This window comes from Triturus cristatus, chromosome 4_1, assembly GCF_964204655.1.
Source record: "Triturus cristatus chromosome 4_1, aTriCri1.1, whole genome shotgun sequence".
Classification (NCBI taxonomy): domain Eukaryota; kingdom Metazoa; phylum Chordata; class Amphibia; order Caudata; family Salamandridae; genus Triturus; species Triturus cristatus.
Window position 1 is genome coordinate 247,357,466 of NC_140585.1, and position 25,183 is coordinate 247,382,648.

Below are 25,183 nucleotides of genomic sequence, written 5' to 3' on the forward strand. Positions count from 1 at the left end.
ACAACTTTGTATCTTTGACGTGACGGATAAATATGGACAAACATTGATGAATAAATGGGATTAAGTTTGAGAACAGCATCGAGTACGTGGTTATTTTGCTCACAAATGTGTATCAGCCTGTGTAACTCTTTTGTGACACCCAAATGGTGGTAAGAGGTCAGGATTATCAATTCAAATTGCTGCCCTTCAGAGTAACCATAGCTCCCAGAGTGTTTTACAAAGTACCATGTTTTTTTTATATCAGGAGACAGAAATATTTGGAAAAACCTATTGTGATACAAACATCTTCTGTTTTTTCATGTGAGTTATATCGTTCAGAATATCGTTGTTGTTAATATAATTTTCAATAATATAGTTGTAAAAAATATATTTTTTAAATGATCTTAATGTGTTTTAATTCATATATTAATTTTGTGTGTCATTATTGTTTGTATATTTGTTAATAATATTTTTAAATATAGTTTGTAATTTTAAGCGAGTTATCATTTTTAATGTAGTTGCTAACATTAATCTACAGTGTTGTAGCGGGTTGCTAGGTTTTTTGGGGTATAGGGTGGAAAGTTAAATAATAATTATTCAACAATTAAATATTAATTTATTATTAATTGATTATTACTTATGTAAAGTGTTCAATTATTTTATATATTAGTTATATTTTAGATGTGGGCTGGTGGGTGTGTAGGGATATAGGGTGAGAAGTTAATTAAGTAATACTTAATTATCAATTATTTATCTATTAATACATATTTGATTTCTAATTAATTATTCACATTATGTAAAATTGATTTATTTTAGTTATATTTTAGTTGCCAGTTGCAAGATTTGTATAGGTATAGGGTGTGACATTAAGTAATAATTTATTAATTAAGTGGTAATTAGTTACTTGATTATCCAGTATTGGGGTATCTTTCATAGATTCACATGCCTGAATCATTCCCCGTCGCCGAGGCGGGAGTCCCACGGTAAATACAAAAGTAGTGCCAAGAGTAAATAATAGTAGTAGGCTAAAAGAAAAAGCCTAAGGCCTAAGTCTTAGTAGCCTATCTACATCATTATAGAAAAAAGAACCAAAGATTGGTCCCAGCCAATCAGCTGCCAGCACCCTCCAGAACCTTCCCAGCAGAGGCAGTTCTCCTCAGATTTTCACCGCACGTCGTGTGTGAAGGGAGTCTCCCTGAGCTCTGCTCAGTTTCTTCAGCTATTACTACTTTTTGGAACATACTTCATTTCTCTGACCCTATTAAGGCAGTAATATGGCAGAGTGGCAGGAAACAAGGTAATAGACTACGAAATATGTCTAACCTTTCCTCAATAACTCTCACGTTCTGAGAGATGAGGCTATTATTGGGACTACAGAGACTTTCATCTGTCACTTCTGATGAGAACGACGAGGATTGCTTCACCTCATAGGAGAGGTCAAAGGGAGAAGTCGCGCCGGGAACCTCCTGAGGGCGCGCAAAAAAGCCATAAAGACCTACCTTGAGTCTTGATAGGCATTTCTCACAGAGAGAGGCAAGTGGGAAAAATCTCCTCAGAGGCTGATCTTACAACTCCCTTTTCATCCCTACATCAGGGAAATCTGTTTAACCTGACATTAAGGAGTCTATTACAAAACTCCGTGTCTAATATTACTGCCTCAACAATATTGACCTCATCTACGATGGCCTCGTCTATGATGGGCCTCCTATGATGGTCGTCTACGATGGTCATCTACGACTGCCTCATCTACGACGGTCGTCTACGACGGCCTCGTCTACGACGGTCGTCTACGGCGGCCTCGTCTACGACGGTCGTCTACGACGGCCTCGTCTACGACGGTCGTCTACGACGGCCTCGTCGACGACGGTCGTCGACGACGGCCTCGTCTACGACGGTCGTCGACGACGGCCTCGTCTACGACGGTCGTCGACGACGGCCTCATCTACGACGGTCGTCGACGACGGCCTCATCTACGACGGTCGTCGACGACGGCCTCATCTACGATGGTCGTCGATGATGGCCTCATCTACGACGGTCGTCGACGACGGCCTCATCTACGGCCTCATCTATGATGGTCTCACCCACAAATGGCCTCATCTACGATGGCCTCCTCTACAATGAGATTGCCCAGGACAGCCTCATCTCGAAGAAAAACTCCTCATACGATTGCCTTATCTAGGTCTGCCTCATTTATGGATGGCCTCCCTATGATTACCTCATCTATGATGGTATTGTCTATGACCATCGTCTACGACAGCCTCATCATGTATGGATGGCCCCATCTACGAATGGCCCCATCTACGAATGGCCTCATCTACGAATGGCCTCGTCTACGAATGGCCTCGTCTACGAATGGCCTCATCTACGAATGGCCTCATCTACGAATGGCCTCATCCACAAATGGCCATCATAGGACTGCCTCATCTATGGTTGCCTCATCTATGGTTGCCTCATCTATGGTTGCCTCATCTATGGTTGCCTCATCTACGGATGGCCTCACCTATGATTGCCTCATCTATGATGGCATTGTCTATGACGATTGCCTCATCTACGGATGGCCTCACCTATGATTGCCTCATCTATGATGGCATTGTCTATGACGGTCGTCTACGACAGCCTCATCTATGATGGTTGTGCAGGACGGTCATCTATGACGACGGCCTCGTCTGCAATAACCTCGCCTACATACCCATGTCTACGACAGCAAAGTCTACGATGAGTTCGTCTATGATGGCCTCATTTATGACTGCATCCTGTACATAATTTAATACAGTGGGCAAGAACTAGGCTTCTACTGCCAGTTAGTCGAGCAGACAGAATGTTTCCTTTATGATTTTAAAGAAGAGTCCTGGAAGATCTCGAGTGTGGTACCTATACTAGACTACATCTATTCTAGATGAAAAGAAATACTGTGCACCTGCTAAAGCCCATAATGTCTAATGGGTCACCCTCGGCCAGCTTCAATAATTTTACAGGCCGCCCAACAGTGAAAAATTCTCTACCATGGCAGCGGCCTCTATTAGAGCTGCCAATCCTCTAGCCATAACCGGCTGTTATGACCGTCAAATGTGGTCAGACATGGCGAGTCTCATTGACCTCATTCCTGAGGGCCGAAGGCAGAAAGCAAGAAAGATTCTGTTGGAAGGAGAATGTGCCGCATCGGAAACTATAGATGCGCCTTGGACATAGTGAACACCAACTTTCGTCAGCTAGCAGGGGCTGCAGTGTTTGGACACCAGGGATGGCTTAAAGCCACTACTTTCACGCCTGAGGGGCAATCAAAGATTCTAGACATGGCCTATGATGAAGAGGTTTTTGGTTTGGTGAACATATTGATGAAACCCTCTTAGATATAAAAATTAACACGGATACTGCAGGATCATCAGGCACCTTTAATACGGGTGCAGATCTTTCGGAGGAGTGAGAGGACGTGGTTTTTTCGTCAAGAGGAGGATACCAAAACCAACAGAATAGGCAGTATCGATCCCAGTACAGCCTTACAGCCAGACATCATACCGTCAATAGTCTACGGCTAGTTTCTCCCGTCAGGGTGGTCGAAAGATATCGCAGTATCAAGGCCGAGACGCTAACAGGAAGCAGTGATCTCCGTAGGGCACCAACCATTTTACCCTTCTTACCCGTGGGCCAGAAGATATCAGCTTTGTTCACAAGTGGCAGGAAATTACATCAGACCAATGGGTTCTAGACCTAGTAACCAATGGCCACACCCTGGAATTCATCAAAGAGCCACCTATTACTCTGCCCAGGGGTCCCCCTCGTCGTCATGAGATTTTGAGTTGTTTAAACAAAGGAGATTTTATGGCTTCTCTGGATATGGAAAATGCGTATTTCCACATACCTATCCACCCCAAACATCACAAATATCTTCGCTTTCAAGTGCCTTGCGCACATTCAGTTCAAAGTGCTCCTGTTTGGGCTGAAATTGGCACCAAGAACCTTCACGAAGTGCTTGGCACCAGTGGTAGCAGCATTACGATCTCGAGGAATACAAGTGTTCCCTTATCTAGACGATTGGCTGCTCAAAGGTCCTTCAGAACATGAAACCAAGATTGCCACAGCAGAGTGTATCCATCTCTTCTCTTCTCTGAGGCTGTTTCTCAACGACAGCAAATCAGTTACGTCCTCTCCAAGTCATGTTTTTTCTCGGAGCAAGGTTACACACGGTCCAATGCAACGCATTGTTGTCACTAGGTCGCCAACTGCATCTTCACAAATTGGCAAGGTTAATTGAAAAAAAAAGAGGCCAGTTTCAGTCCGAATGTTCGCTTCGCTCCTGAGGATGTGCTCTTCAATGATACATCTCATACCCTTGGTACGGCTCAAAATGCGACCTCTTCAGGAGGAACCGCAACTTCAATGGCAACAAGCCATGCATGCATGTGAATCTATGAAAGATACCAATACTGGATAACTGTAGTTACAGGTAAGTAACTTGTTTTCTTATCAATTATGTAAATGGTGTTATACTTATGTATTTTAGTTATATTTTAAGTTTGAGCTGCTAGGTTTGTGGGGGTGTGCGTGTGAAGTTAATTAAGTAATTACTAAATACCCTTATTTTATTTAAATTGAGAATTAATTATTACATTGATGTAATTTTTTTATTATTTGTTATTTTTTAAATATATAATAAACATTTGAGTTGATTAATAATGTTCATATTAAGAGTTTTATATTTGTTCTAAATTATTAGGGTTATTTAAATATGTAATATGTTTGAAGTAAAGTACTTTCCCACAGATTGGAGTGGAAACAGCTAAATGAACCACTCTGAAGTCAAATGTTTTCCCTACTGTTGCACAGGCTGGGGTGGAAATAGTAAATGTAATTTCTCCGAAGTACAAGCTTCCCCTACTCTTTCACAGACTGGAGTGGGAATAGTAATTCTCACCCCTCCAAAGTCCAGCGTTTCCCCAACTCTTGCACAGGCTGGAGTGCGAATAGTAAATATTTCCCTAAGAAGTCCAATGCTTTCCCTACTGTTCCACAGACTGGAGGTGGAATAGTAAATCTTACCCCTCCTAAATCCAATGCTTTCCCTACTGCTGACTTGTTTGTAGTGGGAATAGTAAGTGAAACTCCTCTGAAAGCCGATACTTTCACTACTTTTGCATAAAATGGAGTAGGAGTATATCTATTATTCCCAGTCTTCAATACTTTCCCTGATATGGTTTTAATATATCTATTACTATTATTGGTTTATTTTGTAACTTTTATATTATTAGTTTATAAATATGTATTTTTAAATTATTAGAATATTTTAGTAAATGTCTCCTTTGGGGGTTTTATAGATTTTATATATATTTTTTATATATTTTGTACGTGTATAAATATATATATATATATATATATATATATATATATATATATATATATATATATATATATATATGAAAGAAACTTACAAAATATTAACAAATCAACTGCAAAACATAAAATAATGACCAAATATTCAAATATAAAAAACAATAAAACCCCCAAAGGAGTAATTTACTAAAATATCCTAATAATTTAAAAATACATATTTATAAACTAATAATAAAAAAGTTACATATATATATATATATATAGATAGATAGATAGATAGATAGATATACAGATACATATATAATATTATTAAGGCTCCCTGTTTTCCGTTTTTACTGATTTTTACAGATAAATACAAACAGAAAATTATTTATTTTCCTGTCTGTATTTATTTTAAAATGTGGATAAAAACGGAAATTGTTTTTTTGGAGTGATTCTAAGTGCTGTCAATCATGACTGCCAGGCCCAATAGCTGTGTGGATTGACAAGTAAGGGGTTAAAAAAATAAAGACATTTAAGTAAAGAGCCTTAAACAGCAGTAGATATGCACAACCTTGATACTAAAATTAAATTTTTTCGTATACGTGCAAATGTTGTCATCTGATTGTGTTTTTATATTTGAAACCTTTTAACGGTTCAGGCTTAGGAGCACAATTTTTCGCTTAAATAAATGTAGAAATATACTTGTTCCAGGTTCATTTTTTCACAAAACCCAAAATAAATATGGATAAATACAGATAAAATTATCAAAAAATAAATATGGATAAATACAGACTGAAATGTCCTAAAAATAAATAACATAAAATCGGGAGCCCTAAATATTATCTACTGCCAATAGCCAGTAGGTAGTGTGGGTTAGGACCAACTTTTCCCATAGACAAAGTATTTTTTGTTTTGCTAATAACTTTAGCACTGTTTGACAAATCTTCACAAATATTTTAATACTAGTGTTCCAGTTACTTTAGCTGCTGTATGGAATGTATTGGGGTGATTGGTCTGAGGAAAAGGGGGGGCCCTTAAACGCTTTTTCTCCCATGCAATGACCATAGGGATTTTGCCTGTTTTTAACACGCTTGGCTCGGGGGAGGAAAAAATAAAGTGTGAAAACATATAAGGGGTCAGAATAGAGGTATCCTGACTCCATAGGACACATGAGGGGTCACTGAGGGACTATGATTTTGTGTGGGTACAACTTGAACCTATCTGTAACTTTGTTTGAGTGAATGTGTTATCATAGATATGTTTGTTATAGCACTTCATTTAAAATATAACCCAAATAATTTGATAATATTTGAAATGTATATCCTCTATAATAGTGTTACATAATATATAAAAATGCACACACATTATTGTGTATGTGTTTAGGTATATATGTATCTATATTATTGAATATTATTTTAATTTAATTTACATATTATGAATGTTGTATATTAAAATATTTAAAATTTACTATTTAAAACTCTCTCTCTCTCTCTCCCTCTCTCTCTCTTTCTCTCTCTCCCTCTCTCTCTCTCTCTATATATATATATATATATAAATATATATATATATATATATATATATATATATATATATATATATATATATATATATATATCTCTCTCTAAAGTACTCCACCCGCCAGAGGCGCTTCAATCTGCTTCGAAGAAATGGAGCACGGACCGCCAAATTGGTGCTCAATTGTCTTCTTTATTCCGCCAACACCATCACAGTCATTACGCGTTTCAGCCCCGAAGGGCTTTGATCACATGATATATATATATATATATATTACCTACTGGCGGTCGCCAGTAGGTAGTTATAGTTAGGACCCCTTTTCCATAGGAAAACCTCAACATTCTATTTTGAATAACTTTGGCGCCGGTCGATGAATCCTCGCGAATTTCTCAAAATAGGTGGGGCGCTACGCTCCGCTCCTACCCTGAAAGTCTCGGGGGGATCCGTCAAGCGGGGGCTGAGATAAAAGGGGGGTCCCAAAACGCGTTTTCCCCATGCATTTTTCCATAGGACCTTTAGAACGAGCTACAGCCCGAACGGCTGAACAGAATTACTCGAAATTTGGCAGAGAGGTAGTCCCTAGGTCAAGGAAGTGCCTTTTGTAGGTTTGGTGTAAATCTGTTCAGTAGATTCTAAGAAAATAGCCTTTAAATCAATATATATATCTGAGCCCGCTTACGGTACGCTTACCGTACGCTTACCGTAAGCGTACGGTGGCGTGCGCGAGCGCGATTCTGATTGGCTCTTAGATCTTAGTAAACATTCGAATCGGCCGAAACCAGGAAGCGGCGGCCGCCATTTTGTGTATTTCACTCAGAAAAAAAAGAGTGAAAACAAGAAAAGGGGGCAATGAGGAGAGTTACAGACCCCCTTACATTTGTGAGGGGGTCAAAGAAGGACTGTAAAGTACAAAGAAAACATTTATTGATTTTAAAAAAAATCACGGGGTACGCGTACGGTAAGCTTACGGTAAGCGTACGGTAGAAAAAAAAAAAAAAAATAAGAAAATCAGATTTAAGTGTTTAGATATTAGGGGGCTCTAAAAAGAGCCGTTGTGTTTATGAAATGATTTTTTAGTGGTACCTACAAGTAAGTACCGATGCAGAGTCTAAGGTTCAAGAGGAAGACTCTGTTCCCTTCATCATTGAAGTGCACACCATCTCCTCTATAAATGTCTTGCATGTCATAACGCAAGTTGTTGTGGTAAATGGCACCCATACCATAGTCACGGAGGAAAGCAGAAACAGATTTGTTGACGTGCTTTCTTGCTTTGTCATCGCACCGCGTGCCCACCGTGCGTGCACGGCACTAACTGCGTAAAGTGGGCGCGCGGTGCGCGAAGCGCACCGCGTGCTCACTGTGCGCGCACGGTGCGCGAAGCGCACCGTGCGCGCACGGAACGAACTGCGTTAAGTGGGCGCGCACGCCACGAATGGCGTAAAGTAACTTAGCATTTAAAAAACCGTACAAATTCACTGAAAAAACCATAGGTTTCACACACGTTATAGTTAGGAATTAGCATTTAAAAAACCTTGCAAATTCACTGAAAAAACCATAGGTTTCACACATGTTATAGTTAGCGGAAATTTTACTGATAAAAAACCAATGAAATTCCCCCGTTATAGTTAGTGCAGGCAACTATAACTCACGCGACCGCAATCTTCTGCTGATGACATATGTGTCTTTATGAAAAAAAAATATTTGTAATGTATGTATAGCTAAAAATGTATGGAAGAAAACATGGGCAAATAAGTGTCTAAATACAGTATTAGCATCAGCAGAGGATTGCGGTCGCGTGAGTTATAGTTGCCTGCACTAACTATAACGGGGGAATTTCATTGGTTTTTTATCAGTAAAATTTCCGCTAACTATAACATGTGTGAAACCTATGGTTTTTTCAGTGACTATATATATATATATATATCTAAAACAATATGTTTGTTTTTAACAATATTCGTGTAAAACAATACTTTATTTCAACATTTGTGTACTTGCCATTATAAGTATAGGGACACAATCTTTTTGTAATCGATATTTTTGGCACAATATTTTTGCATCACAATATTATTGTTTTCGATATTGTGTCAATTATCCACCATCAAGGCAATCAAATCCCATCTCCATCCCCTACAAGTATGGCCCTTCGTATAGGCCATTCTAGATTCCAAAGTAGGGAAAGTATTCCCCAGCCCAGTAAAGTTGCTAGCATTCCAGTCGATCATACCTCTTTTTCAACCAGATCGCAATGTACCTGTCAGGACAACCATTCAGCTTCTAAGCATGAGGACCTCTTGTATAGCCATAGTTCCACACACCAGGTTACATATGTTTCTGTTACAAGAGTACCTAGCATCACGATGGTCACAAGCGGAGGACCAGTGTGAGGATTTAGTGTTGATTTGGGGCCACAGTCATCGCTCTCTGAAGTGGTGGAATGCCAGCAATCTGCTGCAGGGAAGGTCTTTCCTGTACTCAATTCCCCAAGTGATCATCACCACAGATGCTTTCCTGACTGGTTGAGGGGGCACAATTACAAGACCTGACCATACAAGGTGTGTGGACACACGCTCAATGTGATCCTCATGTGAATCATCTGGAGTTGTTAGTGATACAGTTAGCTCTCAAGGCCTTCCTCCCACTCATCCAATACAAAGTAGCTCTTTTCCGGACAGACAACACAACTACCATGTTTTACCTCCAGAAACAGAGCAGCACTCACTTCCTTTAGTTGTTGGTCCTAGCCCAGGCCGTTTGGCGGTGAGCTATTCAGCAGAAGGTCCATTTCCTCATACAACACATACCCGAGGTGGACCACGACTTTGCAGACCTGCTCAGTAGGATGCATCAACAGGTCGAAGAATGGGAAACTCCACCCCCAAGTCCTACTTGTGTACTGCCTCTGTTGGGGTTTCCCTCATAGATTGCTTCGCCACTGCCAAAAATGCAAAATACCCAAACTTTGCCTCCAGGTTTCCACACCCACAGTCCATGGGCAATGCCCGATTGATGAGCTGATCGGGGATATTTGCCTATGCTGTTCCTCCTCTCTGAATATGGCGCTGGGAAATGCCTATTCTCGCTCGCTTACTTACCGTTGGCAAGCCGCATGCAAGAAAAACCTCTGCCATGCAGCGGTATGTAGAGTTTGGCTAGAACTCTGCATTAGAAGCCTAATGCGGAGTGGCCAAATCTCAGCGAAGCCCTCCAGTGTAAACGGAATTTATTACCCACCCCTCATACAGATTTGTTATGTGAAAGCCAAATGCCCTTCGCCGGTCCCTTGTAAAACCCACTCAACCCGCAGAAAAGGTGCTTCTAAGGCTTTTCTATGGCTTTCTTGGGTAATATTCCTATGCTTGACATATGCAAAATAGCTACCTGGTCTACTCCCCACACATTCAAAAAACATTATTGTGTTGATGTTTTAGCTCGCCAAGAAGCCAATGTTGGTCAAGTTGTCCTTAGCACACTTTTCCAAGTTTCTGCAACATCCTCAGGCTAGCCACCACTTTCGGGAGGACTGCTTTACAGTCTATACACAGCATGTATGTCTACGGCTACAGATGTCACTAATGGAAAATGTTACTTACCCCGTAAGCATCAGTTTGTGGCATGTCGTGCTGTAGATTCACTCATGCCCACTGTGAGAAGTTGGCCTGGTATATGATGCTCACTAGTTAAAGTGATCACCTTGTATCATGCCAAGCAACCCTTATGGTGTGGTTGTAAGTCAACCTTTTCGGACTAGCTGCCCTAGTGGTAGCGTAGGCTAAGCAGTCTTTGAGGCTAAACTCGTGAAGCGTGTTAAGCCAGCTGTTTTACCAAATGCAACCCCCTTTTATACCAATGAAAGGACACCACACAGATATATATTCAAAATATATATGTATTTATTTCTCAAAGTAACCCCTAGTCTCTTTATGAGCACAGGAGCACAAATCGTCAAACAAGATTACAGTAGAATACACAGAAGTTGCACTTTATATGGATAGGCCCTGGTGGCCGCTCGAACCATATACTAAAATAGTGGTATAAGTACCACGAACAGAAAAGGGAAAAGGCCTAGGGCCTCTAGAATCGCTGGGCCTACAAGGAGCTAACTTTAGTTAGTGACCAGGAGGTCCACGGGTGGCGTGTGCAGAGCAAATAGTCACACGCGTGCTCCTATAGGTTTCAATGGGTGCGTAAAAAGTACAAAGTTACTGCAAAGAGGATCTTCCGGATGGACTAGGAACTCAAGATTTGGAACACAGGCACTAGAGATGTAATACTACACTTGGGCACAGGAGTGCCAGCTTTACCTCACCCACAGGAAGCGGGTGCATAGGCCTCGAAGTGCGTCGGGTTTCTTCTATCTGTTCCGTGGAGCCTGAAGACAAAGATGCTGCAGGCGGTCGGTCCGGGAGAGATGCGGTGGATCCAAGAGTGGTTCGGAGATGTTGAAAACCTGTAAGCAGAGGGGACAGTGTTCACAGTCACTAGCCAGTGACCAGCGTGGCACCAGGTGGGTACCGGGCAATGTCGGGTGCAAACAGGAAGAAAGGTGTAGCTTGTCTCTGCAGCCACGTGGTCCCTGGAGGTCGACGACGTCCAGGAGTCGGTTCACGAGCTGTCCCGCGCAGGCTCTCGCTGTCGGCGGTGTCGGCGACTTGATCGAAGCAAACAAGCCTTGGCAAAAGCAATTGTTGTAGGAGATGAAATAAGCTGATGGTTCTGACCAGCAAGGTCAGAGGGACTGCTCCTTTGGAGGGGAGCAAGGGCCAACCTGGAGCAACCAGACCAGCAGTGTATTTCGTGAAGTTCGTCGCCAAGATGGCTACTAGCCAGCGGGCCAGCAACCGGTTAGGCGCGTCGAGTGGCAAAATGCAGAAGGGCCCCACGCAGATCGTGGAGATGCTGGAGGGCTCACCTTTGGTGCAAATGCTGCTCGAGGGTTGGGCTTCTCAGATCCCAAAGCACAACTTGGAGGGAGCCTCGGTTGTTGCACTTGCAGCTTGTCGTCGTCGTTTCCAAGATGGCTGGCTCCACGTGTCTCAGTGCCTCCACGGGTCTCCTCTTTTCAGGGACTGTGGATCGGGCGGTGAGAGGTCTGGAGGTCCAGGTCTTGTCAGTCTCTGGGCTCGGGCTCCGGCGGGAGGCGGCGGCAAAGCAGACGTTGATTCGCTGGATGGTGCTTGCGTTAGCAAGGTGGTCACTCCCTGACCACAGGGGAGATTTCCTTCAGTCATCTGTGCAGCAGAATGTCGAAGTTCCCGTCTTCTTCTTAGTTTCAAGTTGATTCCAGGATGTCTGAAGTCTTAGGACACAGCTCCTACCTTTAAGCGGATTCTAGGGGCCGGACTACCTGCTAGGTCCCTCCCTATGGGTGGGACCAGGAAGGGGGGTGGTTACACCCCCAATCCTTTGTCCAGCTCGCCCCAGGCCCGGGACTGGTGTGCCCCAGGACCGGTTTGAACTGGCATATGCACCGAGGCTCCTTGTGAGCCACAGGCATGTCTGGTTTCTTTTAAGCCCTACCTGACCAATGCACAAAATCCTGTCTGGGGTGGTGCATGCACCTCCCCTGGCAGGAAACCCTTTGTCCACACCTCCCAAGCTGGAAGGACTCCCAGCAGCAGGAGGGCAGACTTGTGTCTGTGGTGGCAGCATCCATTTTGTGGAGCTGAGGCTATGTCTGATTTTACCCGGGTTTCAGGTACTGTACATGTCGTGTCCCTCTAGAAGGGTGGAATGCTAACCCCGTCGCCAGAATTGGCGAGGGGTTAGTATTCCAATTCGTATGACACCTTACTCGACATGTTTTGATAAAGCCAAACCAAAGATAGCATTTAACCGCGAGGTTCATAATGCACTTAAGAGTATATGGTATGACGATATCTGGAAACAGTAGAAGGAAGTTGTTCCGACCACTGCAGACAGGCTCAGCTCATGCCAGAGCACCATCTCACATGGAACCAAGCACTCTGCCTTCAGGATTGTTAAGCCCTGCCATAGGAGTGACTTATAGGTTACCAGGTGTCCATTTAAGGTTAGGTATAGGTATACTACACCTAAGTAAGGGGTGATTACACCAACTTACCCCAGCTGAGTGATCAGCCAGTTGTGTCAAATTGTTAGGCCAAGCCTGGGGTGGCATAATACATGCTTCAGCCCCTGGCAGGCCTTGGGTACACCAATGCCCTGGGTACCTAGTGTACACTGGTACAGGGGCTGACAGGGTGATCCACTTCCAATTGGTTATGCACCTAGGGTGCATAGTTTTAATTTAGTAGAGAGAACAGCAGGCTGGGGGTCTGATTGGCAGGCCCACAGCCTCAATATGTCAAAAACCAGTGAAGCAAAAAGCAAAAATTTGGGGTGACCATAGGATAGCAGACCCTACTCTCCTACACAACCCCCCCCCCAAACGCTGGGACATTAAACTAGCCTTGACCAGTCTCGTCTTCATGTCCTAAGTGGAAGTACCTGGAGAGCCCATCTGCATTCCCATGGTCAGTACCTGGCCGGTGCTCCACTGTAAAGTCCATCCCCTGTAGGGAAATGGACCACCTAAGCAGTTTGGGGTTTTCACCCTTCATCTGATTTAGCCACAAGAGGGGCTTATGGTCGGTCTGAATCTTGAAGTGAGTACCAAACAAGTATGGCCTCAGCTTCTTCAGGGCCCACACCACAGCAAAGGCCTCCCTCTCAATAGCTGACCAATTCTTCTCTCTGGGGGTCAACCTTCTGCTAATAAAAGCAATGGGTTGGTCTTGACCATCTACATTAAGTTGTGACAGCACAGCTCCCACACCCAACTCAGAAGCATCTGTTTGGACAATAAACTCTTTGGAGTAGTCAGGACTTTTCAGGATAGGTGCAGAGCACATGGCCTCCTTCAGGTCATCAAATGCCTTTTGACAGCTTACTGTCCACTGAACCTTTTTGGGCATCTTCTTGGATGTCAGATCATTAAGAGGAGTCACAATGGACCTATAGTTCTTAACAAACTTCCTGTAGTACCCAGTCAAGCCCAAGAAAGCTCGAACTTGAGTCTGGGTGGTTGGAGGAGACCAGTCCTTGATGGATTGTATCTTACTCTCCAGTGGTTGAACTTGGCCTCCACCTACAAGGTGGCCCAAATATACAACCTTACTCTGCCCTATCTGGCACTTAGTGGCCTTGATAGTGAGGCCTGCCCTTTGCAGAGCCTCAAGGGCCTTCGTCAGGTGGATCAGGTGATCCTCCCAGGTGGAGCTAAAGACAGCAATGTCATCAAGATATCCTGCGCAAAAGTCATCCAACCCAGTAAGGACTTGGTTCACCAACCTTTGGAAGGTGGCAGGTGCATTCTTCAGACCAAAGGGCATCACCACAAACTGGTAGTGCCCACCTGGGGTTGAGAATGCTGTTTTGGCCTTAGACTCCTCAGCTAATCTGATTTGCCAATAGCCAGCTGTCAAGTCAAATGTGCTCAAAAACTTTGCAGAAGCTAGTTTGTCTATGAGCTCATCTGCCCTTGGAATAGGGTGTGCATCTGTCCTGGTGACAGCATTGAGTCCTCTGTAATCCACACAGAACCTCATCTCTCTCTTGCCAGCTTTGGTGTGAGGTTTGGGGACCAGAACCACTGGGCTAGCCCAGGGGCTCTCTGAGGGTTCAATGACACCTAATTCCAGCATTTTATGTACCTCAGCCTTTATACAGTCCCTGACATGGTCAGGTTGTCTGTAAAGCTTGTTCTTTACAGGCAGACTGTCACCAGTGTCCACCACATGGGTACACCAGTCAGTTTGACTAGGTATCAAGGAAAACATATGTGAAAATGATTGTAGAACCTGTCTACATTCAGTCTGCTGATGGGCAGTGAGGTTGCCTCCAAGGGTCACTCCTTCAACTGAGCCATCTTCAGGGTTCTGAGACAACAGGTCTGGGAGAGGGTCACTCTCTTCCTCCTGTCCCTCATCTGTAGCCATGAGCAAGCCCATGTCTGCCCTGTCAACATATGCTTTAAGCCTGTTAACATGGAGTACCCTGTGGGGACTCCTGGGAGTTCCTAGGTCTACCAAGTAGGTGACCTCTCCCTTCTTTTCCAGGATTGTATGGGGTCCAGACCATTTGTCTTGGAGTGCTGCTGGGGCCACTGGCTCCAACACCCATACCTTCTGTCCTGGCTGAAACTCCACCAAGACAGCCTTTTGGTCATGCCAAGCTTTCTGTAAGGCCTGGCTTGCCTCAAGGTTTTTGGATGCCTTCTCCATATACTCAGCCATCCTGGAGCGGAGACCAAGTACATAGTCCACTATGTCTTGCTTAGGCTTTTTGAGAGGTAACTCCCATCCTTCCTTCACTAAACACAGTGGGCCTCTTACAGGGTGCCCAAACAACAATTCAAAGGGGCTGTAGCCAACTCCTTTTTGTGGGACCTCTCTGTAAGCAAACAGAAGGCAGGGTAGAAGGATGTCCCATCTTCGCCTGAGCTTTTCAGGTAATCCTTTGATCATACCCTTTAGGGTCTTGTTGAATCTCTCAACAAGCCCATTGCATTGTGGGTGATAAGGGGTGGTGAACTTGTAGTTGACACCACATTCCTTCCACATAGCTGTCAAGTATCCTGACATGAAGTTGGTACCTCTGTCAGAAACTACCTCCTTAGGAAACCCCACTCTGGAGAATACTCCCAGCAGGGCCCTGGCCACAACAGGTGCTGTAGTGGTCCTAAGGGGAATTGCCTCTGGATACCTGGTGGCATGATCCACTACCACCAGTATAAATCTGTGCCCAGATGCAGTGGGAGGATCCATGGGACCCACTATGTCTATTCCCACTCTTTCAAAGGGGACCCCCACCACAGGTAGTGGTATTAGGGGGGCCTTTGTGGTGCCACCTGATTTGCCACTGGCTTGGCAGGTCACACAGGAGCGACAAAACTCCTTTGTATCTTCATTCATGTGAGGCCAGTGAAAGTGAGGGACAAGCCTGTCCCAAGTCTTGTTCTGGCCTAAGTGTCCTGCTAAAGGAATATCATGGGCCAAGGTAAGAAGGAAGCCCCTAAATTGCAGAGGTATAACCAACCTCCTGGTAGCACCAGGCTTGGGGTCTCTAGCCTCTGAATAAAGGAGCCCTTCATCCCAATACACTTTATGGGTACCTTGAGCATTCCCAGCAGCCTCAGCAGTAGCCAGCTGTCTGAGGGGTTCAAGAGAGGGACAGGATAACTGAGCCTGCCTCAAGTCAGCCCTTGAAGGTCCCCCTGTCCCCAGAAACTCAACCTGATCAGGTTCAAGCTCTTCAGGGACAGTTCCTTCAGGGTCCTCTAGATCAGCTTCCTGGGAAGGCTGATCATCACTCTGAGGCGGGGGGAAGGCACAGCCTTGACCCTCCTGTTCTTCTCCTTGGTAGGTGCTTGGTCCATTGTTCCAGGATCCAAGACCTGAGGTTCAGTGAGGCACTTTTTGGCCTGTGACCTGGTCACAGCAAGGACATGTGATGATATACCTAACATCTCTGCATGAGTTCTGTACTCCACTTCTGACCATAGAGAACTCTCTAGGTCATTGCCCAACAAACATTCTACTGGGAGGTCTGCACTAACCACAACCCTTTTGAGGCCAGTTACCCCTCCCCATGAGAAGTTAACAACTGCCACACTATGTGAAGTAGTGGCATTGCTGGCATTGGTCACCAGGTAGTTCTCACCTGGTATGTACTGTCCAGGGTCCACAAAGCCTGGTGTCACCATAGTGACACTGGCACATGTGTCCCTGTAGGCTTGAGCCACTTTTTCGTTAATTAAAGGAGTCTGTCTGTACTTGCCCAGGTTACTGGGGCTCACAGTCAGGGACAAATCAATGTCCCCATCGCAGATCAAGACTGCCTGTGTCAGGGTTCTGTCTAAGTCAGAATCTCCTTCAGTTCCCATAGTGATTCCCACTACACCCTTTGTCTGGGGACCAACACTGCTAACAGTAGTACTGGGAGCAGGTGCCTTAGGGGCAACAGTGTTGGGGGCTCCACCCTTCTTACAATCACTGGTCCAGTGAGTTGTATTCTTGCAATGATTGCACCAGGGTTTCTTTTGACCTTCTTTCTTCTTTCCCTTGGATTGTTGTTGGGACCCACCCTCCTTAGCAGTAGTTTGGGGCCCTGTTGAAGACTTCTGGTCTTTAGATTTCTGATCTCCACCCTTTTGGTCTGTTTTCTTCTGATCACCCCCTTGGCCCTGGTTCTGGTTCTTTTGCTTAACCCTGGTTCTGACCCATTTGTCTGCCTTCTTTCCCAATTCTTGGGGAGAGGTCAGATCAGAGTCAACCAAGTGTTGATGCAGTTGCTGGTTTTGACAGTTATTTAAAATCTGTTCTCTCATCATCAAATTATACAATCCTGTAAAATCAGATACCTTACTTCCCAGCAACCAACCCTCCAAAGCCTTAGTGGCACATTCAACATATTCAGACCAGTCCTGAGTCTGTGTCTTTTGGGTGTCTCTGAACATTAACCTGTACTGTTCAGTGGTTAAGCCTAACCCATCAACCAGAACACTCTTCAGGACTCTGTAATTTCTGAAATCCTCTTCTCTAACAGTGAGGAGTCTGTCTCTGCCTCTTCCTTCAAAGGAGAGCCAGAGGATTGCTGCCCACTGGTCTTCAGGAACCTGCTGTACTTTGCAGGCTCTCTCAAGAGCAGTCATCCATTTGTGGATGTCATCCCCACTTTTGTAGGGGGGCACAACCTTAGACAGGTTCCTATTATCAAAGACCCTATCTTTGTCCTTAGGGACAATGCTGCCACCAGTGGGTATAGACCCACTCTCTCTAGGTTGCCTAGCCTTATTCAGTTTTTCTTCCATCAGGGCTACTTCTAGCTCCTGCTTCCTGATCCTCAGCTGGGCTTCCTGTATTCTGGCCTCATGTTCCCTCCTCTGAGGGGTGGTCATCCTTTTCCTGGAGTGACCTTGAGAGCCTCTAGAGGCATGAGAAGCATTAGAGTCACCTGAGCGATTCCTTTGCCTCCCAAGCCCCTGGTTAAGTCCACTGGGGAGATCCAATGGGATAATCCCATTGTCAGTCCCCAATAGCCTTAGTTTAGCTGGGCCAAGTATAACACTTGGCACTGGGCTAGTTCTCCCTTCATCATCACTACTCTCTGTATCCTCCCCACTTTCCTCCTCTGTAGTATGGTTCTCATCTAAGGGATGGCTATTGGAAAGGGGTACTTCTGTAGCATCTTCAGAAGGGGGGCCTCCTGTTCCTGACCCTAAGGGGGCTAACTGGGAAGCTTTCTTGAGCTCTCTCTGATTTTCATCATTTTGCAAGAGTTCTCTGAGCTCAGCAGAGGTAGGGTTCTTGGGCTGTTTAAGGCCTCTAAGAGTTGCCAAATGCCTGAGTTCATTCTGGTTAAGGGTAGCAAAGATGGATGGTGCCCTCTGGGGGTCACTCTCAACAGAGATGGGTACAGTGGACCCCTCTGCCCCAGCCATTGCTCTTAAGTGTGGGTGGATGTGTTGCAATCTACCTACACTTGGGTTTACCTACTAAACCTATCTAGTAGTTGTAGTCAGGGTGTGCTACTCCCTTTGCTCTACAACAACTAAGTTCAGTAGAACTTTTGTATATCTAATCTTGTTTTATATGTACCTACAGGTACCTATGTGATCTTTCAATTGGTAACCAAGAGATTACAATGGTAAAACACAGCAAGCTCAAATCCAACCGCTGCTCACCAATGTGAGAAGTTGGCCTGGTATATGATGCTCACTAGTTAAAGTGATCACCTTGTACCATGCCAAGCAACCCTTATGGTGTGGTTGTAAGTCAACCTTTTCGGACTAGCTGCCCTAGTGGTAGCGTAGGCTAAGCAGTCTTTGAGGCTAAACTCGTGAAGCGTGTTAAGCCAGCTGTTTTACCAAATGCAACCCCCTTTTATACCAATGAAAGGACACCACACAGATATATATTCAAAATATATATGTATTTATTTCTCAAAGTAACCCCTAGTCTCTTTATGAGCACAGGAGCACAAATCGTCAAACAAGATTACAGTAGAATACACAGAAGTTGCACTTTATATGGATAGGCCCTGGTGGCCGCTCGAACCATATACTAAAATAGTGGTATAAGTACCACGAACAGAAAAGGGAAAAGGCCTAGGGCCTCTAGAATCGCTGGGCCTACAAGGATCTAACTTTAGTTAGTGACCAGGAGGTCCACGGGTGGCGTGTGCAGAGCAAATAGTCACACGCGTGCTCCCATAGGTTTCAATGGGTGCGTAAAAAGTACAAAGTTACTGCAAAGCGGATCTTCCGGATGGACTAGGAACTCAAGATTTGGAACACAGGCACTAGAGATGTAATACTACACTTGGGCACAGGAGTGCCAGCTTTACCTCACCCACAGGAAGCGGGTGCATAGGCCTCGAAGTGCGTCGGGTTTCTTCTATCTGTTCCGTGGAGCCTGAAGACAAAGATGCTGCAGGCGGTCGGTCCGGGAGAGATGCGGTGGATCCAAGAGTGGTTCGGAGATGTTGAAGACCTGTAAGCAGAGGGGACAGTGTTCACAGTCACTAGCCAGTGACCAGCGTGGCACCAGGTGGGTACCGGGCAATGTCGGGTGCAAACAGGAAGAAAGGTGTAGCTTGTCTCTGCAGCCACGTGGTCCCTGGAGGTCGACGACGTCCAGGAGTCGGTTCACGAGTTGTCCCACGCAGGCTCTCGCTGTCGGCTGTGTCGGCGACTTGATCGAAACAAACAAGCCTTGGCAAAAGCAATTGTTGTAGGAGATGAAATAAGCTGATGGTTCTGACCAGCAAGGTCAGAGGGACTGCTCCTTTGGAGGGGAGCAAGGGCCAGTCTGGAGCAACCAGACCAGCGGTGTATTTTGTGAAGTTCGTCGCCAAGATGGCTACTAGCCAGCGGGCCAGCAACCGGTTAGGCGCGTCGAGTGGCAAAATGCAGAAGGGCCCCACGCAGATCGTGGAGATGCTGGAGGGCTCACCTTTGGTGCAAATGCTGCTCGAGGGTTGGGCTTCTCAGATCCCGAAGCACAACTTGGAGGGAGCCTCGGTTGTTGCACTTGCAGCTTGTCGTCGTCGTTTCCAAGATGGCTGGCTCCACGTGTCTCGGTGCCTCCACGGGTCTCCTCTTTTCAGGGACTGTGGATCGGGCGGTGAGAGGTCTGGAGGTCCAGGTCTTGTCAGTCTCTGGGCTCGGGCTCCGGCGGGAGGCAGCGGCAAAGCAGACGTTGATTCGCTGGATGGTGCTTGCGTTAGCAAGGTGGTCACTCCCTGACCACAGGGGAGATTTCCTTCAGTCTTCTGTGCAGCAGAATGTCGAAGTTCCCGTCTTCTTCTTAGTTTCAAGTTGATTCCAGGATGTCTGAAGTCTTAGGACACAGCTCCTACCTTTAAGCGGATTCTAGGGGCCGGACTACCTGCTAGGTCCCTCCCTATGGGTGGGACCAGGAAGGGGGGTGGTTACACCCCCAATCCTTTGTCCAGCTCGCCCCAGGCCCGGGACTGGTGTGCCCCAGGACCGGTTTGAACTGGCATATGCACCGAGGCTCCTTGTGAGCCACAGGCATGTCTGGTTTCTTTCAAGCCCTACCTGACCAATACACAAAATCCTGTCTGGGGTGGTGCATGCACCTCCCCTTGCAGGAAACCCTTTGTCCACACCTCCCAAGCTGGAAGGACTCCCAGCAGCAGGAGGGCAGACTTGTGTCTGTGGTGGCAGCATCCATTTTGTGGAGCTGAGGCTATGTCTGATTTTACCCGGGTTTCAGGTACTGTACATGTCGTGTCCCTCTAGAAGGGTGGAATGCTAACCCCGTCGCCAGAATTGGTGAGGGGTTAGTATTCCAATTCGTATGACACCTTACTCGACATGTTTTGATAAAGCCAAACCAAAGATAGCATTTAACCGCGAGGTTCATAATGCACTTAAGAGTATATGGTATGACGATATCTGGAAACAGTAGAAGGAAGTTGTTCCGACCACTGCAGACAGGCTCAGCTCATGCCAGAGCACCATCTCACATGGAACCAAGCACTCTGCCTTCAGGATTGTTAAGGCCTGCCATAGGAGTGACTTATAGGTTACCAGGTGTCCCATTTAAGGTTAGGTATAGGTATACTACACCTAAGTAAGGGGTGATTACACCAACTTACCCCAGCTGAGTGATCAGCCAGTTGTGTCAAATTGTTAGGCCAAGCCTGGGGTGGCATAATACATGCTTCAGCCCCTGGCAGGCCTTGGGTACACCAATGCCCTGGGTACCTAGTGTACACTGGTACAGGGGCTGACAGGGTGATCCACTTCCAATTGGTTATGCACCTAGGGTGCATAGTTTTAATTTAGTAGAGAGAACAGCAGGCTGGGGGTCTGATTGGCAGGCCCACAGCCTCAATATGTCAAAAACCAGTGAAGCAAAAAGCAAAAATTTGGGGTGACCATAGGATAGCAGACCCTACTCTCCTACACCCACCCTCCTCCCCAGATGCCTTTCAGTGTTAGACATTTTCTCTTAAACTTTTATGTATGATCTTTTCTGTGCATAGTCATCTTTCTGTATCTCTGTGCTTCATCTGAGTCCTTACCCTGCGTGCGGAAAAAACAATCTAACAATGGAGCCGATGCCCATGCCCATTACAAGCAATAGGTGGAGTCACAGTAGCTCGTGACTCGAAAAGATGTCTTTGAAGAAAAACAAGTTGCACATGTTCCAGCCCAGCAGTAGATGGAAGGAGTATGCACAGCATATGAATCTACAGCACTACATGCCACGAACAGATGCTTACAGGAAAGTCACATTTTACATACACAAACTTATACATATGGAATATGAAATCTGTGTCCTGTTTTATAAGTGAGTGCCTAAGTGTGACACCTTAGAAATTAAATAATCAATAAAAGTGTTTTTTTTCTTTCGTTTCTTAAAAGGTTGCCGTTGTCTACCTCTTATTTGACTCTGGAGATGTCCACACCATGGTAAGCGAACAGAAAATGTACACTTGAGAAGTCCTGCACAGTAACTTACACTTTATGTTGCAGACCAATGTTTAGTGGAATGTGAAAGTCCAAGAAGTAAATTAAGATGCCGTTATATTCTGTATTTATCTTGTCACATTTGCCGCGCTTCAAAGACAGACGTCTAATGTCAGTCTGTTGTCTTCTGACAAATTGCTGCTTATGTTTTTTAGATGGGCATTGGTGTTTAGAAAGTCTGCTCACTTTGCATTCTGGGAAAGAAAATTAAAGTGAATTATCTGAAAATCTTGCTGGGGTACAGGAAGTGCAAAAGGAAAGGCTGTAGGATGTATTTTTTCTAACATACAAGAAACTGTAAATACCTGAAAACGAACTGTACACATTCAGCCGTCAGGAAAGCAAAAATGAAGCACATTATTTTGTAATTTCGAAGTCTTATGGAAACAAAGATTTTAAAAGTATCAAAACAAATCAAGACGCATTATTTGGTGATGCACAAATGATAAATGTTCACTGAAACCAGATATTCACACATTATTGTGTAATATTCGTTTTCTCACAGTAAAACATAAATGTCGGTGCAAATGGAGTGTCCATTTCAATGGAAAATGCGCTATCTGTAAATGACAGTGCGCTAACAAACAATACTTTAGTTCAGTAAAATATTGCCCGCTTAATATTGTGTCCTGGAGGTAATAGAGGCCTAGGATGGACAACATTCCAATGACGGCTATGGTCAAGGAAGACGAGCAGAATATAAGATAGCTGAGAGCTTTAGCTCTGATTGCATCATTAGAACAATATCTCAGTGGGATAATGCAGCTACTATAGAGATCTGTGTGCTACATGGAAGACTGGGTTTTAATTGCAACTCAGCTTTTTAGGTCTCACTTACCCAAGAGTACAAGCTGTCTGGTTGAGAAAGGCCTATTGTGCATTCACAGTGAACTTAAACCCTCTGACTGATTACTATTGGTTGCCTTTATTGTCCCTTTCGTTAGCTTTGTTTTGTTTTTGTTGTCCTCTGTGGGCTTGCCTTCCTCTTCTGTGTTTGTACCTTCTATGGAGCATAGCCCCTATATTTTTTAACACTTCTTTTTTATTGGCATTTATCAGATTTCCGTGTCACTCATGCCACAATGGTACAGTACGTTATTATTGCTTTAAACACACATTGTAATTGCTATTCAGTGAATTTACCCCCGCATCACAGTCCCCAGTTTAATGTCTACAGTCCTAGCGGGTTTTCCCCTGAGTATTCCCAACAACCATATGAATGAAGTGTGATTTGTCCAGTGCTTTTTGCGCCTACCCACCAGATATCATGGCTTAGGTACCATTCCATGGGCTTGAGTCCACTGTGGGAATTGCATCACCTCTCTGTGACTGCTTGCTAGTCTGGGGTATAACAGATATGCCTTGTGATAGAAACCAACCAAACCCATAAATGACAACATACCGTCTTGGGGGAATGTGTGTTTCCTATTCTGCCAAAGGGGGGTCTTGGGGTCTCCCTCTGAGGAGAGGTGTGGGGGGCATCTGTGCCCACATGTGCCCACCTGACTCCTTGTCATGTAATATCCCGGCACCCACTGAGCAGGCCGAGGCGCCCCCCTGGGACACACTCCCCCCCCCCCCGCCCCCCCCCCCACCCAGGGATCATCGGGATGGTCATGTCTCTCTCCTTGGTCCCCCCAGTGAGGTGTTCCAGTCGTATCTTGGTTAAGCACTCCATAGAGTTTTCCACTTATCGCCCATGTGCACTTCTCTCCCCCCCACTAAGCTCCATATTGCTCTCTCTCCTGTGTGCTTCTCTCTCGCCCCCTCTTTATCATATTATGTGCTTTTGATAGATACATCTGCCTGTGGATTCCTCACCCTTTCAATTCTCCCCAGCGCCAGTATTCCACAGAAACTTTTTTCTAGCTTTCTCACATCGACGAGGGCGTCATATTGGCACGGCTCCGCTCGTGACTCCGTATGACGTCACCGGAGCCACAAGTAGACCTCGTCAGCGTGCTGACGTCAGTTCCTTTTTTTCCACGCTGTCGACGCGTAATGGTTCTCTGGGACTCTCCATTTTCTGTACAGTTACTTTGTTATCTTTTGTTTTTCTTGGTGTTGCAGTGCTATGGTGACATCAAAGAAGTAGGGTTTTAAGCTCTGCAGAGAGTGTGGGGGTCATATGTATAGACTGACCCTCATGAAGACTGTTTGTGGTGTTGTTCTTCGGACCACAACGTTGGATGCTGTTCCAGTTGTCGGAAGATGAATCCAAAGGCTTTGAAGGAGCGTGAGGCAAAGCTCTTTATGGTGAAGGCGAGAAAGGAGAAGAGGGGCCGAAAGAGGTCGAAGTCTAAATCAAAGTCATTGACTTCGCATACTTCGAAGTCGAGGAAGCATAAGAAAAAGCGAAGGCATAGTTCCCGGCGTCGTTCATCGAAGGATAGAGCTTCGAAGTCACCTTCTTCGGCTTTACAACTTCGTTCTAAGGACTTCATCTCGCCGTTGCCTTCTCCTTCTCAAGTGACTCCGGCACACTCTCCGTCGCCGACGGGTTCTCCGGCGCAGTCACCGACGCCGAGGGGTTCTCCAGCACCAAGGTTACCTCCATCGCCAAGATATAGTCAGGAGCCTAGGTCATCTTCGCCTGTGCCTACGACCTCACCTGTTTTGGGTCCGAAAGCCCTGAAGCCCTGAGGCCTCTTTTCCACCATTTCCTGGTCCTGAGTCAGAGCCTTTGCATTTTCTGAATGCGATGTATGGCATGTTTGCCAGAGCAGTCTACCCCACCGGTGCGCCGTCGGGCCCTGCGGGTCCGCTTGCTTTCATTTTGGGTGTTCCACAACAATATGCCCAGGCACCCTTCATGCCTTTCATACCAACGGTGCCATCTTGGCAGTTTCTGGCTCTGAGGTTCTCAACGCCGTTTCCTCAGTCTCCGGCGCCATCCGGTGGACCTTCTTCTTCTCTGATTGGCGCCGATGCCTTCATCGAGACTGTCTCCAGTGCCGCGCTTTGCGCCGCCGATGCCAGTCCTGAAGTTGCGGTCTAGAAGAGAGGCTCCAAGGCTGTTGGAAGAGGAAGAGTTTCAGCGGGAGGAAGCTAAAGAAGGTGAAATTGATGAGACTGTGAATGAGTTTGAGGACCTTCAAGAGGCTAGTGGTCTGGAAACTTCCCCAGAGTGTGAGCTTTCTTCTCCAAAGGCCTCTTCTTCTCCTGATGTGGTGCCTTATCACGCTGTGATCAGAAAGGCTGCTGAACTCTTAGACCTTCAGTTGCCCTTGTCTGAGTTGAGGCCTAATATTCTTACGGAGGTTTTGCATTCCCCATCTTCTGTGATTGAGCCTCTTTTGCCTTTTAATGAGGCTTTGGCTGAGCCAATTCTTGAGGTGTGGTGGAAGCCTTTTTCTCCTC

The 25,183-nt window shown here is 45.4% G+C and overlaps 1 protein-coding gene across 3 annotated transcripts in view; it reads left to right on the top strand.

Moving 5' to 3' along the window:
- Window positions 1-25,183, top strand: part of AGBL3 (AGBL carboxypeptidase 3) — a 616,174-nt gene that overhangs the window by 487,154 nt on the left and 103,837 nt on the right. For all 3 annotated transcript variants that reach the window (XM_085651966.1, XM_085651965.1, XM_085651967.1), the window contains exon 16: window positions 21,719-21,766. In XM_085651966.1, the coding sequence (XP_085508092.1) occupies window positions 21,719-21,766 (48 nt within the window). The remainder of the gene's footprint in view (window positions 1-21,718; window positions 21,767-25,183) is intronic.